Source organism: Engystomops pustulosus, chromosome 10, assembly GCF_040894005.1.
Source record: "Engystomops pustulosus chromosome 10, aEngPut4.maternal, whole genome shotgun sequence".
Taxonomy (NCBI): Eukaryota; Metazoa; Chordata; class Amphibia; order Anura; family Leptodactylidae; genus Engystomops; species Engystomops pustulosus.
The window spans coordinates 71,137,574-71,154,680 of NC_092420.1; the positions used below are offsets into that span (position 1 = coordinate 71,137,574).

The window sequence follows — 17,107 nt, forward strand, 5'->3', positions numbered from 1 at the left end:
GGTGCAATCCTAGGGTTATGTTCAAACATCAGAATTGTCTACTGTATGGCCTTCTGACTTTTATTTTAACCAACCTTTCTGATATCTGTAGAAAGAATCAATTCAGATTCTTATCTACACTAAATGTAGAACATGTTGCTTCTTCTTTCTTTTAACATGTTTTCTTCTATGCAAAACACCCTCCCATTGAGTAAAATTGTATCAGTCGTTCCTTTAAGCATGACCATTTCATTTTTTTTATTTATGATTTGGATTTAATAGATCAAGGATTTGGAAATAAAAAAAACATTGCAGGTTTCTTCTCAAACCTTTGCCAATTCAATAGTGAATGGAGCTGAGCTGCAATAAAATGCACAGCCTATGGACAGGTGTGGTGTTATTTTGGGAAAAAAGCAGACATGGATTAGTAACAAGTGATTGTTCATGATTTCTCTGCAATTCAATGCTTACATGTGATTATGATCCTACTTTAGGACACAAAAGACCTTTCCGAAATCCAGCAAATAACAGAGCGATGGAGAGATCACATGACCCGTTTTCAGCTAGAGCTACAGCGCAGTGAAGAGTCCAGCAGAGAGAAGATGCAGATTATCTGTCAAGACTTGAAGAAATGGCAGCAATATTTTGGGGAGAAAGTTTTGTATGACAAAGTTTCTTCTACATTGTCTTCACCATAATAACTGTGGTTTTTATATGATGTATTTGCGTTACCTTACTTGTGCACACAGGAATTGTGATGTGCAGGGCTTGATAAATTCCCTTAAATTATTTAATATTTGGGAAGTAATTACGCACACTATTAAAGGGGTTGTCTATTGGTCACATTTGGTTCATGTGACCTTGCTATTTTATTAGATTTGTAATCCAAATACACAGAGATATTTATATTTATGACCTTCAACTGAGATACATCATTATACCAAGTTTATGGGGTCCAACAAACATACAGGGGATGCTCCAACCTCAACAGATTACAGCTGGAGCATCTCACAATACAACACAAGTACCAATCACATGCCATATTGCAAAATTTTGTGAAAAAAATTCTCCTCTTTTTGTAAACTGTTCATGATTTTGCAGTACAGCATATATGTAAGGAAGATATTACCTTTCTACTACTAATGAATGAATTTCTTTTCAGTTCATTCATTCATTATCCTTTTCTTTTCTCCCAGTGTGGACTGGCACTACCATGCGCCACAAGAAGAGCAGTCAATCACGTTACTACAAGATGTAAAGAACTGGGAAAATGTATGTAAATGTTATGGTTACACATATTTTGGAACGGTTTAAACCTGACAAACTGAGGCTGCATGTGTATGGGGGGGGGGGGGGGGGGAGGAATGTGGGGGATTAAGAAGCCATAATGAGCAAGTCACTCAATGGATTATCTTCAAAGAAATGTAGTGCTGATAATATGTGGCTTTCCGGTGTGGAATCCTTTTAGAACATATGGTTGAGTATGCAAGTATAGTCATTTGGCCAGCAGCTATCTAATGTGCAAAACCTATTTACCCTCTCGTTGTTTTTACAAAAACTAGGAAATAATAAAGTTATATTAATTCTACTTGTAATATTTATGTAGATGCTGGTTGAAGAACAACAACGGTTTGAGGGGAATAATGTTCTCAGCTGTCAAGAGTCTTTAAAAATTGCCTCTGATATTCAGAAAGAATGGTCTCAATTAGGAGAGAAATTACTTAAAAGACATCAAGATTTGGACGGAAGTCCAGCTCCAGAGCAGAAGGCTATGGAAGACCTGAACAACACCATAGAAGAACTCAGTGAGCAATTCAGAAGAAGAGTGGAGGGGGAAAATGGTGAGTGACTTTGTGGTGCTGGAATAGAAATATTACAAAAATCCAACAGATGCCAGAATAAAAGAGACAGTCTCTTCAAGATGAGATAGTGCTCTATATACTAAAATTAAAGTACTGTATATACTTGAGTAGAAGCCAACCCGAGTATAAGCCGAGGCACTGCATTTTACCATGAAAAACTGGGAAAACGTTATTAACTTGAGTAAAAGCCTTGGGTAGGAAATGCAGGTGCTACTATCTAATAACATGTCCAGTAGTCTCCCCTCATGAATGAAATGTCCACAGAAACCCCTACAATAAAAAAAAGTCCAGCAGAGTGCCCCCTTAAATGTAATGTCAAGCAGACTGCCCCCATAAAAAAATGTCCAGAAGAGTGCCCCCCATAAAAGTAATGTCCAGAAGAGTGCCCCCAGAAAAGTAATGTTCAGCAGAGTGCCCCTAGAAAAGTAATGTAGATTAAAAGTAAAGCAGTGTGCCCCTATTAATGTCATGTCCAACAGAGTGCCCCCATAAAAGTAGTAATAAAACATCCAGCAGAGTGCCTCCATTAATACAACATCCAGCAGAGTGCCTCCATTAGTAAAACGTCCAGCAGAGTGCCTCCATTAATAAAACGTCCAGCAGAGTGCCTCCATTAGTAAAACGTCCAGCAGAATGCCTCCATTAATAAAATGTCCAGCAGAGTGCCTCCATTAATAAAACGTCCAGCAGAGTGCCTCCATTAATAAAACGTCCAGCAGAGTGCCTCCATTAATAAAACGTCCAGCAGAGTGCCTCCATTAATAAAACGTCCAGCAGAGTGCCTCCATTAATAAAACGTCCAGGAGAGTGCCTCCATTAATAAAACGTCCAGCAGAGTGCCTCCATTAATAAAACGTCCAGCAGAGTGCCTCCATTAATAAAACGTCCAGGAGAGTGCCTCCATTAATAGAACGTCCAGCAGAGTGCCTCCATTAATAAAACGTCCAGCAGAGTGCCTCCATTAATAAAACGTCCAGCAGAGTGCCTCCATTAATAAAACGTCCAGCAGAGTGCCTCCATTTATAAAACGCCCAGGAGAGTGCCTCCATTAATAAAACGTCCCCTTAAAGAAATGAAGTTAGTACTCACCCTCTGGCGCTGACTTCCGGCGCCCTCTTCTCCTCACACATCTTCGGGTTCCCAACCTGGACGGAAGATGCATGCCAGAGCAATCTGCCGGCACAGAAACTATAATGTCAGCTGGCGGTGATACTGCAGCATGATAGTTCCTGGGCCCGGTCAGTGCCGGAGGGCTATTATTAAGCTTAATTTTTTTACATACCCGAGTATAAATTGAGTGGCTTTTTCAACCAGAGTATATGTGGTATACATATTCTACTGTGGCTACTAGTTCCAGTGATGCTCCTGTCCATTCTTCACTGTCACTCCTGGCTGGGCTGGAAGTGTTGGTGATCATAGTAATCACTGACCCCTGCCATTCCCAGTGACATAGAAAAAATGATGTCACCTGGGCCAGTGAGAGCACTTATGGCTGCAGCCGTCCCATGATTACTAACACTTCCAGCCCAGCAGATAGTATCAGTGAAGAGGCAACATGTGTGAACCAGGTAATTAAACTTTATTTATATACTTTATAATACTTTATTTTTATACTTTTTATGAAAAACCCCTTTAATCCTTAACTTGTGATGATTGTATTTAATATGTAAGAAATTATATTTGTATTGGAAACTACTTCCTTTTCTGAAGAAGCGATTTTAGTGGCAGTACAGAAATGTCTATATTCTTCTCCTTGATCCACAGGAGTCGCAAAAGGCCTTATGTCTTTTTCAAGCAGCATTGAGAGCTGGTCATTGCCTATGCATCCACTGAAACTAACACCGAAAGAAATAAAAGAATCTGATTGGTTGACCCTAAACCATCTGCTTCCTGATTGGATAACACATGCAGAAAGGATATTGGAACTTATAGGAAACACAGAATCGGAAGACATTTCAGGGATGATTCCAGATAAAAAGTAAGGGCAATACACTACCACATACTGAATTTATGCTACCCATACTCTCTAGATATGTAAGGCTGATGGATGTTAAGGAAAGTCATGCTGACATCATTGCCCATCATTTGTTCCCTTATAGAATGCATATTCAAAATGTTTTGTAAACCAAAATAGATCATTTGTAAAACTGTTAGTAATAGGGCTCATTTAGGAGGATGTTTTTAACATCAGTATGCTATACATTTTTTTAGAGCACAGCATACTGACCCATTGATAAAAAACGGACATGTGAACAGACCCATAGAAATCAAAGATGTGCAGACAGCAAGAAAGAAAAATTTAAATTGAAAAAAAAAGGACACAACACGGATGACATCTGTATGAGGTCCGGTTTTTATCAAATGCTGCAGGGCAAGCAACTGGGCAGGACAGAAAAAAGATTAGAAGTTCAATAGAAATGTGTCGCATTCCCCGTGTTAAAGGTGCACCAGAAAAAAATTTGGTGCATTCTGTCGAAGCAGTGCAGGGGGCGCCAGATTCATGAAGAGCAGGCGCCATAAAACCTGAATGTGGCGCCCCCTGTACTATACACTGCCAAACTGCACATAGTACAGACTGCACTTTTCTTAGTAAATGTGCCCCTATGTACTGTAAATTCTGTACTGTAAGTTCACAGTCTTGAAATTATTAAATAGTAATCATGGAGATAGTTCAAGTGAAGAACCAAAAAAAACTACAGCCTCTATACCACAATAGATTGCCTTGTATATACCACTATAATATGACAATATTTTCTTAGATTGAATAGTCTATATAATGATCTCTGTAGATCTGACTATAATAGCTTGTATTTTACTAGAGTGAAACTGGAAGAGGTCTTGAAGATGTTGCAAAACTGGGTACTGACCACAACAAATGGAACAGAGAGAGATGATCTGCAGCTCACCCAAGAGGTTGGGAAGTTATTGTGAGAAAAATTACAATTTGAAGAAACAATATAATCAGTTTTCTATCCTAAATCACATAATATTACAAGACTTATAACCTTTTGTGTATTCTGCTTATATTTTTGGATTGTTAGGGTGGACATTTTGAATGAGGTCTTTGCAGAAGTTTCACAATACATAATTTACTGGGAAATGGTTCCATACAACTTGTTATATAATAATCTTAATTTTTTCTCATTATCCCCTGGATAGGGAATAACAATCTGATTTGTGAGAGTCTGGTAGCTGGGATGCCCATGATCGACCATGCATTCTGCCACTCCATGCGCTGTGAGTGCCAATGAGAGTCCCCGATGTTGCAGAGCATTCCGCGTGGTATTCTCATAGTGGATCATGAGAGTGCAAGAGATACCAGAGAACTGTGCTTGGCAATTTCTGACACTCCTGCACATGCAGGACATGCTGCGCCATTAACTAGCAAGAACAACAACCTCATTCTTGTGATTGGTGTGGATCCTTGCAGTTGGAACCGCACCAATTTGTTATCCCCCTACTTTGTGGAGACAGGATTTGTTGAGTTTCTTTTAGAATATGGTAACACAAAACTATTTTTTTAAGTGTTTTTAATTGTTTAACCCCAGTTTAAACCTCGTTTTCACCCTTAAGACACAGCCCTATTTTTTAAATCTGCCTGTGTCACGATATGCAGTTATAACTTTGGAGCGCTCTATCTTACCGAGTTTATTTTCAAACAGTTTTTTTCATGACATGTTTTACTTCACATTAATTCTATATTTTACTTGAAAGATATTCCAAAATTTTGTGAAATTTTTAAAAATTTTCCTATTTTTCGGATTTCTAAATGTTATACTTATCATACAGTTAGTCTAACGGCCCAAATTGGTTTCTAACTAACATTAACCCTATGTCTACTTTTTGCTGACATGATTTTTTATATGTTCAGTTATTTTATTAGGATGTTAGGAGGCTTACAGTTCGAACAGCGACTTTCCAAATTTTCAAGTGAATTTCAGATTCAATGGGGGTCATTTACTAAGGGCCCGATTCGCGTTTTCCCGACGTGTTACCCAAATATTTCCGATTTGCGACGATTCTCCCTGAATTGCCCCGGGATTTTGGCGCACGCGATCGGATTGTGGCGCATCGCGCTGGCATGCACGCGACGGAAATCGGGGGGCGTGGCTGAACGAAAACCCGACGTATTCGGAAAAACCGCCGCATTTAAGAAAAAAAATGTGTCGCGAAAATTACACTTACCTTCACCAGGTATAGGCCGGTGAATTTCAGGGCATTCCAGCGCGCCTCCGGGGAACTTCAGCGCAGCAGCGCCACCTGGTGGACGGCGGAGGAACTACCTTAGTGAATCCCGGCCGGACCCGAATCCTGTGCAGAGAACGCGCCGCTGGATCGCGAACGGACCGGGGTAAGTAAATCTGCCCCAATATTTTTAGGGGACAATTCATCTTCAAAAGGGTTTTCAAAGTTTTATTTACTAGAAACTCCCCACAAATCACCCCATTTTTAAAACGGTACCCCTCAAACTATTCAAAACTGCCTTTGGTAAGTGTGTTAACCCTTTAAGCTTCTCACAAGAAACAAAATGGAGGTTGTATTTTGAATTTTAACATTTTGACAATAAAATGATTATTTAGTCCGAAAATTTACACAATCATGCAGGATAAAATGAGAAAACCGATTTTGTTGTGAATTTTCTCACATGTAGGGCAATATCCCACACTTGACAAATTAAACTACTTTAGGATCCACAGCTGACAGCAGAACAGGAGAAGGCATTGAGCTTTTAGGGGGCAGATTTTGATGACGTTTTTTTCAGGTGCCATTATATATTTGAAAAGTTCCTGAGCGGGGCCAGCACACACAGTCGCGCCACACACTCTGATGCCTACCACGGCGGCTCGCACAATGACGTCATTGTGTGAGCCACCATGGCCGGCTTCAGAGTGCGGACTCTCAGAGGAAGTGCGCGGTGCCTGACTGGAAAGCAGCGGTACCAGTAGCGTGAGTGGAAGCTGTGTCAAAACGCTGGGCTGCCCTTCACAGCATTAAAGCAGCCTTTTGAGGAGGTGAGGGGACGGGTAGCCCTGTAAAGGCAGCTCTGGGGGGAGAGGGGCCCCTGTGATTTCAGCTCTGGGGGGAGAGGGGCCCATGTGATTTCAGCTCTGGGGGAGAGGGGCCCTGTGATTTCAGCTCTGGGGGAGAGGGGCCCCTGTGATTTCAGCTCTGGGGGAGAGGGGCCCTGTGATTTCAGCTCTGGGGGAGAGGGGCCCCTGTGATTTCAGCTCTGGGGGAGAGGGGCCCATGTGATTTCAGCTCTGGGGGAGAGGGGCCCTGTGATTTCAGCTCTGGGGGAGAGGGGCCCTGTGATTTCAGCTCTGGGGGAGAGAGGCCCTGTGATTTCAGCTCTGGGGGGAGAGGGGCCCCTGTGATTTCAGCTCTGGGGGGAGATGGGCCCATGTGATTTCAGCTCTGGGGGAGAGGGGCCCTGTGATTTCAGCTCTGGGGGAGAGGGGCCCCTGTGATTTCAGCTCTGGGAGGAGAGGGAGCCTTGTGATTTCAGCTCTGTGGGGAGAGGGGCCCCTGTAATGGCAGCTCTGGGGGGAGGGTGGCCACGCAACGGCAACTCTGGGGGGTGGCAGGCCACTGTAATGGCAGCTCTGTGGGGGACCCTTTAATGGCAGCTCTGAGAGGGGCTGTAATGGCTACTATGGAGGGAGGAGTGGCCCCTGTAGTGGCAACTCTGGGAGGAGAGGGGGGACCTATAAAAGCATCTCTGTGTGGAGAGGGGCCACTGTTTTTTTTTTTTTTAAAGTTTTTTATTTCTTCTTATAATCCACATATATAAATCTCCAATACATATACATATAGTATACAGAACATAACAATCACGTAGATAATATACTTTCCCATCTCTAGCCTAAACAAAAACAGAGTACATATTGGGAGTTAAACATCCAACCTTAGCCAAGAGATGTTACATTTCATATACATATATCTAGAGATTATACTCCATACTATACTTATCTCAACACCCACCCCCCCTCCCCACCCCCCAAAAAAAAAAAAAACACAGACAAAAATAAAAAAATTGTTTCCCTCTCTCTACTCTCCCAGATTTATTATCACTAATTAGAATTTTCCTCAATCTCCCTCTCCCCACCCCTCCCATATTTCCATAAAGAGCTTTGGTTTATTAATTCTTTCCAGGTAGACTTTTTCATATAGCAACATTTTTTTTGTGTAAACAATCCAATCCCTCACCCTTGGGGGATCCGTTGAAATCCATTTGTACAGAATAACTTTCTGTGCCCAGCATAGAAGCAGAGGGGCCACTGTAATGGCAGCTGTGGGAGGAAGGGAGCCCTGTGGCTTTAACCCCTTAACGAACTGGCCCTTCATTCCATTTTTCACTCCCCAACATCAAACTTATTTATTTATACACGTAAAGAGTGTAAGGGCTTGTTTTTTGTGTAACAATTTGCAATTCATAGTAACAATATTTAATATTCCATGCCATGTACTGGGAAGCTGGAAAAAAATCCAAATGCAGTGAAATTGGTGAAAAACCGCATTCGTGCCATTTTCTTGTGGGCTTGGTTCTTACGGCTTGCACTGTGCGCCCCAAATGACAGGTCTCCTTTATTTTTTTGGGTCGCTGCGATCAGGGAGATACCACATTTGTATAGGTTTTATAATGTTTTCATACATTTACAAAAATTAAAACCTCCTGTACAAAAAAATGTTTTTTATTTTTCCATGTTTGCTGTGGGTGGTGTCATTTTTTGTGACTTTCAATGACGTTTTCAATGCTTCTATATTTAGGACCGTACTGCCTTTTGATTGCTTTTTATTGAATTTGTAATATTTTTCAAAATGGGAAAAAATGCCATTTTCGACTTTGGACGATATTTTCCGTTACGGGGTTAAAAACCGTTATTATACGCATTTTCGGATCCGGCAATACCTAATGTGTTTATCATTTTTCAGTTTATTTATATTTATATGACTTCTAGGGAAAGTGGGGGGGGGGGTGAATGTTTGAGTTTTTAAATATATATATATTTTTTTTTTTTTTTTTATTTTTTTTTATTTTATTATTTTTTTTAACTTTTAACTATTTTTTAGAACCCCTAGGGTACTTTAACCCTAGGTCAGTGATGGCGAACCATTTGGAGATAGAGGCCCAAACTTCAACCAAAACCCGCTTATATGTTGCAAAGTGCCAAAATGACAGTTTAAGCTGTAACTTATTGACACCTGCTATATCACAGGTTTCAATCGTATTGCCGTCCGGAGTTCACCAATATAATAGAAATATGATGGAGAAATTTGCATTGTAGCTTCCTCGCAAAGTGCCCTAAAAAGGAAGAATCCAGGTTCCCAGACCAGGAGCTCCAAAAATAATCTCTCTGTCCACACTTTCTTGTTTCTCCTGTAGCCCTGGCAGCAAGGGATGTTGCATTAAAATGGCGCTGAGCATGGCATGTACTGAGCTGTATTGGACCGCAGGAGGAAGCCCTGAGTCCTGTCTGGCAAAGTCTGTATTGGGGTGAAGGCCTGGGTGCCCACTAAAAGGGCTCCGAGTGCCACCTCTGGCACCCGTGCCATAGGTTCGCCTCCACTGCCCTAGGTTGTCTGATTGATCGTACCATATACTGCCATACTACAGTTTTGCAGTATCTGTGGATTTTCCTCCTCATTCATTACAATGTGTGAATCGCACATTTTAGTGAATAGGTTAAAACGAGACCCGAGTCTGTCGTGGCAACCGTTCGCCGGACAGACAGGACAGTGAACACTAAAACATGGCTTATACTTTATAAGTCCCCCAAAGTAGGGTCAGTACAAGACAAAAAAAGTTATGTCTATAGCTCTTCGAATAATGACACAGAAAGAACCAAAAATAAATATCGTCTTGTTACTGCTCCCCCAGGTTACAAATCTTCATACAGCCATGGTGCAGTACATGGTGAACGTTCTCATGTTAATGTCTCCTGACTACTCTTCTCATTCTGACGCCTCGGATAACACAGTTGTCGCTGGATTTGAAGAAGAAGCGTTTCCAGAAACAGTTTCTTTGCAGCAAATGCAAGAAGCAGCTCTTTCCTTATCTGAAAAAGTCAATAGTTTCTCTTGTTACATTACAAAGTGAGTAGAAATATTAACATTGTATATTGTCAATTATGAGAATATGCAAAGCTAAAGCTCTCTCTCCATGACAGGTGTTGCCAAGAGATGGTGGCGAACAACCCAATAGTGAGCGATGAGGGTTATGAGATGAGACAACTACAATCTATCAAGGTACTATCTATCAGTATTTTTCTTACTAGTATGGTTTAAAAAAAAAGATATAAAGTTCATCAGAGGGATAAATATCACGTCCATCAGATGGATGAAAAAAATGAAAAGGGCTCAGGGGAAGGTGTTGGACAATTTTATTTAACATAGAAGTATTAATGTTACTCTGCTGTAGGAAGACACCCAAGACCTTCTCCTATTCCTGCTGTGGCCGACTCCTGAGGTCAGCTATTCCAAAGATCCACAAAAGCCTAGTCATTTCCATAAATTTATTAAAGACTCTATATGAACTCTAAAGCTGAACAATGAATTATATGGGCGTGGTATTTAAAAATAAGATAAGGCAAGCAGTCTATGAAGATGCCTTGGTTTTTTATTCCCTCAAAATGATAAGGCAACATGTTCTGCTCCTTTAGATCTCTTGTAATGAATGGATTGAAACCTGCCAGTTGCTTCTCACAAAGGTTACAGAGCGGGCGACACCATCATCAACTCCAGAGGATTCACAAAGCAAAGGCAATAAAGAGGTAACATGTCATTCATTAATGTTCTGCAGATAGAAAAGTATCAGGAAACCGGCTAAGGATCGGGGTACAAGCAGTATACAAGGTTCAGGGTTCAAGTTGGGGTTCAGGATCAAGCAAGATACAGGGCTCTGTATAACCAGCCCTGAGTAAATTGGGGATAAGCCATTTATCCAGTTCCTAAACAATGTATAAGCAGCTGACTGCCTTGGCCCTGCATCACTCAACGCATAGCTGAGACTAGCACTGAGCTCCTGAATAAACCACCCAGCTTTCCAGGGATACTGCAAGGCATCTGAGGGGTTTGGCTCACAGGCTCCGAAGCCTGCAATCAGAAGCCATTCAGAGAGTTCTGACAATGTTATAATCTAAGCTTGTCTACTAATAAGGCCTCATGCACTCAGATGATTAATGGTTGTGTGCTAGATGTTGGTTGCGGTTAACATAAGGCTCCATTACTTTCCTTGTGATCTGCTCATGTCCTTGTCTGGTGTACTGCACATGATCACTGTTTGGGGCTAACTGCCCAGGCAAATTATAGAGCAGGTCCTACACCTGCCCATCATAGTAGCCCAGACAGACATTTTGTATTGATGCCAAACAGGCCGCAAACAAGGGATCATGTTCAACTGTTTGCGGCCAGCACAGGCGTTACAGTGTAATATAGCTCAGGCTCCAAAACAATTCACCGTGAAATCAAACCACCACAGGTTGGCACAAACCACGCAAAGGATTCCTAAAAAACTATTTGCAGAAAGAAGCTCGCTCTGAGGTTAAATAATATATTACGCACTTTTCACATTTTCCCTTTACATTTGCTGAAGCACATAATACACATAAGTGTAGGTGCCAAGTAAAACAGCCATGAGGCATACAACATGCTGGTATACACTGACATATCTTTTTTGCTATATATTCAGTGAGGGGAAATATATTTCCATAAAGGGGTTTGCCTATTAAAGAAAATTCTCAAATTCAATCCCCTAGTGTTGTTTACACAATAAAAATCATTTTTAACCCCTTACTTTACAATTTTACTGAGTTGTATTGCTGTTTTAGCTCCTATCAGTCCCTAGACAGGTCAGTGTAAAATTCCAGAGTGTGGGCAGGGACTCTCTAAGCAGACACTTCATGACCCATTTAGTTCTGTGGGGTGACAATGTGGTTAGATTAGCAGGGCGCAGGTTTATATACACTTTTATTTGGCTTTTGAACATTCTACTAATATCTGACACATAGAAAAAGAGATGAGACCAATCAAAGCTGATGTGGCACATTCCCTTACCCGTCCGGAGGAGTTCCCTAAAGTGCATTGTCTGACGACAGTGCACTGTGCCACGATTCACTAACATTGTTCGCCCGGTATCCTGCATGTGTCGCTTCCCCATCAGGTCTGCTGGAGTTTACCTCCTTCTTCCCCACAATTTTAATCTTAAATCCCGTGCTCAGTACGAATCAGTCGAATCGTCCGGCGACCCTCCCCCCCGATTTCGCACGAAAGCCGGCACCGCTGTACGAAAAACCGATCGTGTGTGACATTATACCCTTCTTAACCCCAGTCATAGCGGTGCATTCCCCAAAAACCGTGAACAGTCCAGCAGAAATGTGATCCGCGGACCCTTAGTAAATAAGCCCCACTGAGATACATGAGATGCCTATTACACATAGTGGGGCTCATTTACTAAGGGCTCTGCAGCCGCACTTTCGTCGGGTTTCCCGAATTTTTCCATTTGGCGGCGAATTCCACCAAGATTTTGGCGCACATGATCGGCCGGCTTTCACGCGACAGAAATCAGGGGGTGTGGCCTTTGGACAATCCGACGGATTCGGAAAAAAGCGGAATTTTAAAAACGAAATGTGTCGCAAGATCAAGCACTCACATACACCAGGAAGAAGAAGGTGAACTCCAGTGGACCTCAGCGCAGCAGCGACACGTGCTGGATATCGGGCGCACAACCTTAGTGAATCCCGGCAGAACCCCAATTCACGTCGGAGAACGCGCCACAGAAGCGCGACAGGACCGGTTAAGTAAATGAGCCCCAATGACACTCTTAGCTCTGATAACTCACTATAACACACATAGCTCTGCTATATACCTTCCCTGCCTTGGATAAAGATCTTACCTGTCTGTAGCTTGTAGCGCAGTGTCAGACAGAAAAACAAGATGTCTACCCCGACCCTAAACTCTGAAGATCCAGGGGCGAGTGTAGGGGCAACCAAAATTGTGTACAGCAGGACTGATAGAGACAGGTTGGAATTATATTTGTGAAATGCTGCATTTTTATCAATATCAGTGAATTAGAGAATGTGTGTGATCCTGAGTACATATAAGAAACTTACATGAGAATACCCATTTAAGCGGACTACCTTTGTAGGTGTATAGCGTTTTAAAAGCCACTGAGAAATCTGGGTAAGAAATATATAGATTTTCCAGTATACAAAAAGAAAAACTATACCTCTAGGTATCTGGAGCACTGGAGGCAGCTTTCTATTTGTTAACCTACAAAACTTTTTTCAAAAGTTCTCAGTATACAGGACAGTGTAATGCGCAGTATTTTTCTGCACAGCATTGCACAATATAAAGGGTCAAAGGGTAAAAGCAAAGCACAAGGTGTGAACAGTTCCACGTCTTGTAATGGTAATCAGTGCCCATAAGAACATTTTTCTATTGTAAAGCCTCCACTACTTTGGCACACAGGTTCTGTACTGCAACCCTGCAGAGACTCCTGCTCAGGATGTCATGAGGGTCATAGGATTCGATGGCATCGTTTCTAAAAAATCTTTGAGGGAAGAGGAAATCCCTGTTTTTACACAGGTTAGGCATTTATTTTAATTAGTTTTTTTTAACTCTATTGTAATTGTAGTAAAATAAAACAAGTCTGTCACTGTGTGCTATGTAGGGTGTTCTCACAGCTAGCCGCCCCAGCACCCCACGCTCCATACAAGCATTTGAGTCCTTATCATCTTTGGAGCAATTGGAAAAGCGTCTACTGTAAGTACCTGCCTTATAAATATATATTAGTGTTGAATTCACAAGATGTTTAGTTTTATTTTTTTGATTTGCTTATTACATTGTTGTATTTTCTGAAGGATATCAAATAGTATAATATAAGAAATAACATTACTAAAGGGATGTTTCTCTAAAAAACTAAAGTTTATTATGTGTAGCATCATAGTAGTCTATGGTATTAAAGTATATGTTAATAATAAGACAGGTTAGTGTTACATACCTACTGTATAAATAAAGACTGTGTAAATAGGGACAGGGATCATGTAATGTATTGAAAACTAATCATGTAATGTTGTGCTGAAGCATCATGAGATTGATGGCAAAGCAGGAAGGAAAAGAAAGGGGAAAATAGTAAAAATGATGATTCCGTTTTTATAAGAAGATTAGAGGCTTCACTGCAAAACTGTGGCAAATACAGCAGATATATTGGGGTTCCAGAGATAGAAAGTTTTGTTGCACTTGAGGTTCTCTTTTACACTGCCCATGACCCCCATTTCAGATCCCACTTTCAATTGACGGTAAAAAATGTATCACATTCATTTGGATAAATTAACATAACTGGGTTTAGTTGTCACCAAAACTGTTTTTATTAGTAAAACCTCAATGTGAACAACTAGTGACATGAAAAACAATGATTGTCCATGAATTTGGTAGTCGCATATAGAACCTACCTCCATCACTGAGGTAAATAAAAAATGTATTTTCCCTAACAAAGTTACCAACTATCAGATGAGTCATTATACATTGCCAGTTGTATGCCCTTAATTATTGAGTTTGTGTAGATATGTACATGCTTTTATTTAGTCATGCAGAATTGAGAGCACAAAACGCTGAAGAAAGGTCGGAAAGTCTTGAGGAACAACTGAAAGCCGCACTACACAAGATACAAGAAATGGAAGTCAAATCATCTGTAGATGTAGAAAACAAGGAAGTAATTCATGGTAAGAAGAAATTATTTACCATTTTACCATATACAGGCGGTCCCCTACTTAAGAACACTCGACTTACATACGACTCCTAGTTACAAACGGACCTCTGGATATTGGTAATTTATTGTACTTTAGTCCTAGGCTACAATAATCAGCCGGAACAGTTATCACAGGCGTCTGTAATGAAGCTTTACTGTTAATATTGATTCTTATGACAACCCAACATTTTTAAAATCCAATTGTCACAGAGACCAAAAAAGTTCTGGCTGGGATTACAATGATAAAATATACAGTTCCGACTTACATACAAATTCAACTTAAGAACAAACCTACAGACCCTATCTTGTATGTAACCCGGGGACTGCCTGTACATGTTAGGAACCAGGACAAATTTCTGATGCAACAAACTTACTGTAACTCATTACCATCATTCCGGTTCTTTATTTTTTGGAGTGATAACAGGATTTGTCCATTGTTAGGAAATTATTAGCCATTAGCAGTAGAGGCAATAAAAAACTTCGTTCTCTTTAAGCATTAGCAATAAGTACCAAAAATGGCCCGAATGGTGGTAACAGACGTGAGACATCAACGCTGCAATCTCTGTATACAATCAGAAACTAGCGGGGCTGGGAGACGCCTCTACAGAAAATGTACAAATATAGTACCGTATATACTCTAGTATAAGCCGAGACCCCTAATTTTGCCACAAAAACCTGGGAATACCTATTGACTTGAGTATAAGCCGAGGGTGGGAAATGCATTGGTCACAGCCTCCCCGTTATATAGCCTGCTGGACCCTCCCCATAGTATATAGCTAGCACCTGCCTCCCAGTATATAGCCTGTCAGCCCATATCCCCCAATATATAGCCAGCCCCCTGCCCCAGTATATAGCCAATATTTTTTTTGCTCGAATATAATCCAAGTTTGGGTTTTCAGCACAATTTTTTGTGCTGAAAAACTAGGCTTATACTCGAGTGTAACCCCTTTAATAAATACAGAAAAAACAAACAAATTTGGTTGTGAGCCACCAGAATGTCACCTAAAGATACACACGTTTGACTCTAATTAATATCTGATAATGAGATCTGTACAGCATTACAGGACTGCTCAGCTCAGCTGCCATGTTGTAATTAAAAAAAATATTCTATTTTTCTGGTAGCATTTAAGAGCATATTTTTCCTCTGTTTAACTAGAAATGTAATGTGACAATTACGGTAGGTTTACTTTTGTTAATAAAAGTTTTCTCTGTAAAGTATGACCCTGTTAGCATGAATTGTACTGAAGTGTAAAGAGACATTCCTCATTTAAAAGGTAAAAAACACAGGTTTATCAATTTATTTATATATTGGCAGTAGGAATAATGGAGGAATAGAAAAACAAAGTTCTAAGAAAAAAATTCTCTAGAACTATTTTATTAATAATGCAAATATCTAAAATCTCTTTTCAGTCCCAAAGCTAAAGACTATTATAAAACAGAAAGATGACAAATGTTTATTGTATTGTGTTTTAAAACTACTGGATATACAGTGTGTCTCAGGTTGTGTAAACCCAATGATTCGGTTATACTTGCCTCCATCTGATTCTCATGCTCTTTAACTTTGTCATATCAATCTGTTTTTTTTTTTTTTATAGAAACTCCAACTCATGTCGAGGTTCAAAGTGAACATCTAAGTCTCCCTGTACCAACAAAAAAGAGGCCCAAATCAAGTAAAGCAAAGCAGCACAAATAATACAAGAGTTATAAAGCAATAAATCAGGGTTTATTTCCCCATACCTTATAATGGTAAGATTACACACCCGTCCGTGGCTTGACTTCAGTCAATCATCATATATATGCAAAGTTTTATATCATTGCGATAATTCTATTTTCTTTATAATAAAATGACATGTTGAATGTAAACCATGTGTAAACTCTGTCTGCACAATATTAAAGTGTAACTGTCAAAAAATAAAATAAATAGACAAAAATAGTTTGAGCACAGCTGGAGAGAGACTGACAACAACTCCAACGATATCTGTATCATACATCTGGCTTCTTTATATCCTGATATACAGCCTGGTATATATATCATTCCTTCTTATAAATCATATTCAGCTATTCCTGAAGTGGCCGGTACATCAGCTAAGAGCATTCATATGAATCAGAATAATTGGACGACGGGAGGGGATGGTGAATTCATACTTAGCCCCCGGGCCCATCCCACTACCTCTCCGCCCACCTCCTGCAATCAGCTGCGCCACATCATCGTGGTGGGCCCCTTTGGAGCTCTGGGACCCCGACACTTGCCCGGGTCATCCGGGTGCTGACGCCGGGCCTGCCCTGAAGATCGCTAATTAGAGTACATTTTTGAATTGCTTATATTTGCTTAGTTCAAAGTAAGGCAAATGTTTTTATACTTTACGGTTGTTCTTTAAGCATGTAGTGAACTTTTCACATCCCAGCTAACTATGGCATAGCTACAGAATATGGAATGAATAGCTGATACAGGTAGAAATAGTCCATTAGATCCAAAAATTTAAAAAGGGTGAGGACTATACTGAACAGAAAAATAGTGATG

At 40.6% G+C, this 17,107-nt stretch overlaps 1 protein-coding gene across 4 annotated transcripts in view; it reads left to right on the forward strand.

The window, feature by feature from the left end:
- Positions 1-17,107, forward strand: part of AXDND1 (axonemal dynein light chain domain containing 1) — a 40,166-nt gene that overhangs the window by 19,500 nt on the left and 3,559 nt on the right. For 3 of the 4 annotated variants that reach the window (XM_072128465.1, XM_072128466.1, XM_072128467.1), the window contains 12 exons: positions 474-640; positions 1,176-1,251; positions 1,586-1,820; positions 3,606-3,819; positions 4,661-4,754; positions 9,721-9,935; positions 10,010-10,088; positions 10,502-10,612; positions 13,308-13,424; positions 13,510-13,601; positions 14,424-14,560; positions 16,182-16,443. In XM_072128465.1, coding sequence (XP_071984566.1) covers positions 474-640; positions 1,176-1,251; positions 1,586-1,820; positions 3,606-3,819; positions 4,661-4,754; positions 9,721-9,935; positions 10,010-10,088; positions 10,502-10,612; positions 13,308-13,424; positions 13,510-13,601; positions 14,424-14,560; positions 16,182-16,279 — 1,635 coding nt within the window. In that variant the 3' untranslated portion in view covers positions 16,280-16,443. Of the gene's footprint in view, positions 1-473; positions 641-1,175; positions 1,252-1,585; positions 1,821-3,605; positions 3,820-4,660; positions 4,755-9,720; positions 9,936-10,009; positions 10,089-10,501; positions 10,613-13,307; positions 13,425-13,509; positions 13,602-14,423; positions 14,561-16,181; positions 16,444-17,107 lie in introns of those variants that run through there. The other variant, XR_011850410.1, reaches the window with a different exon arrangement.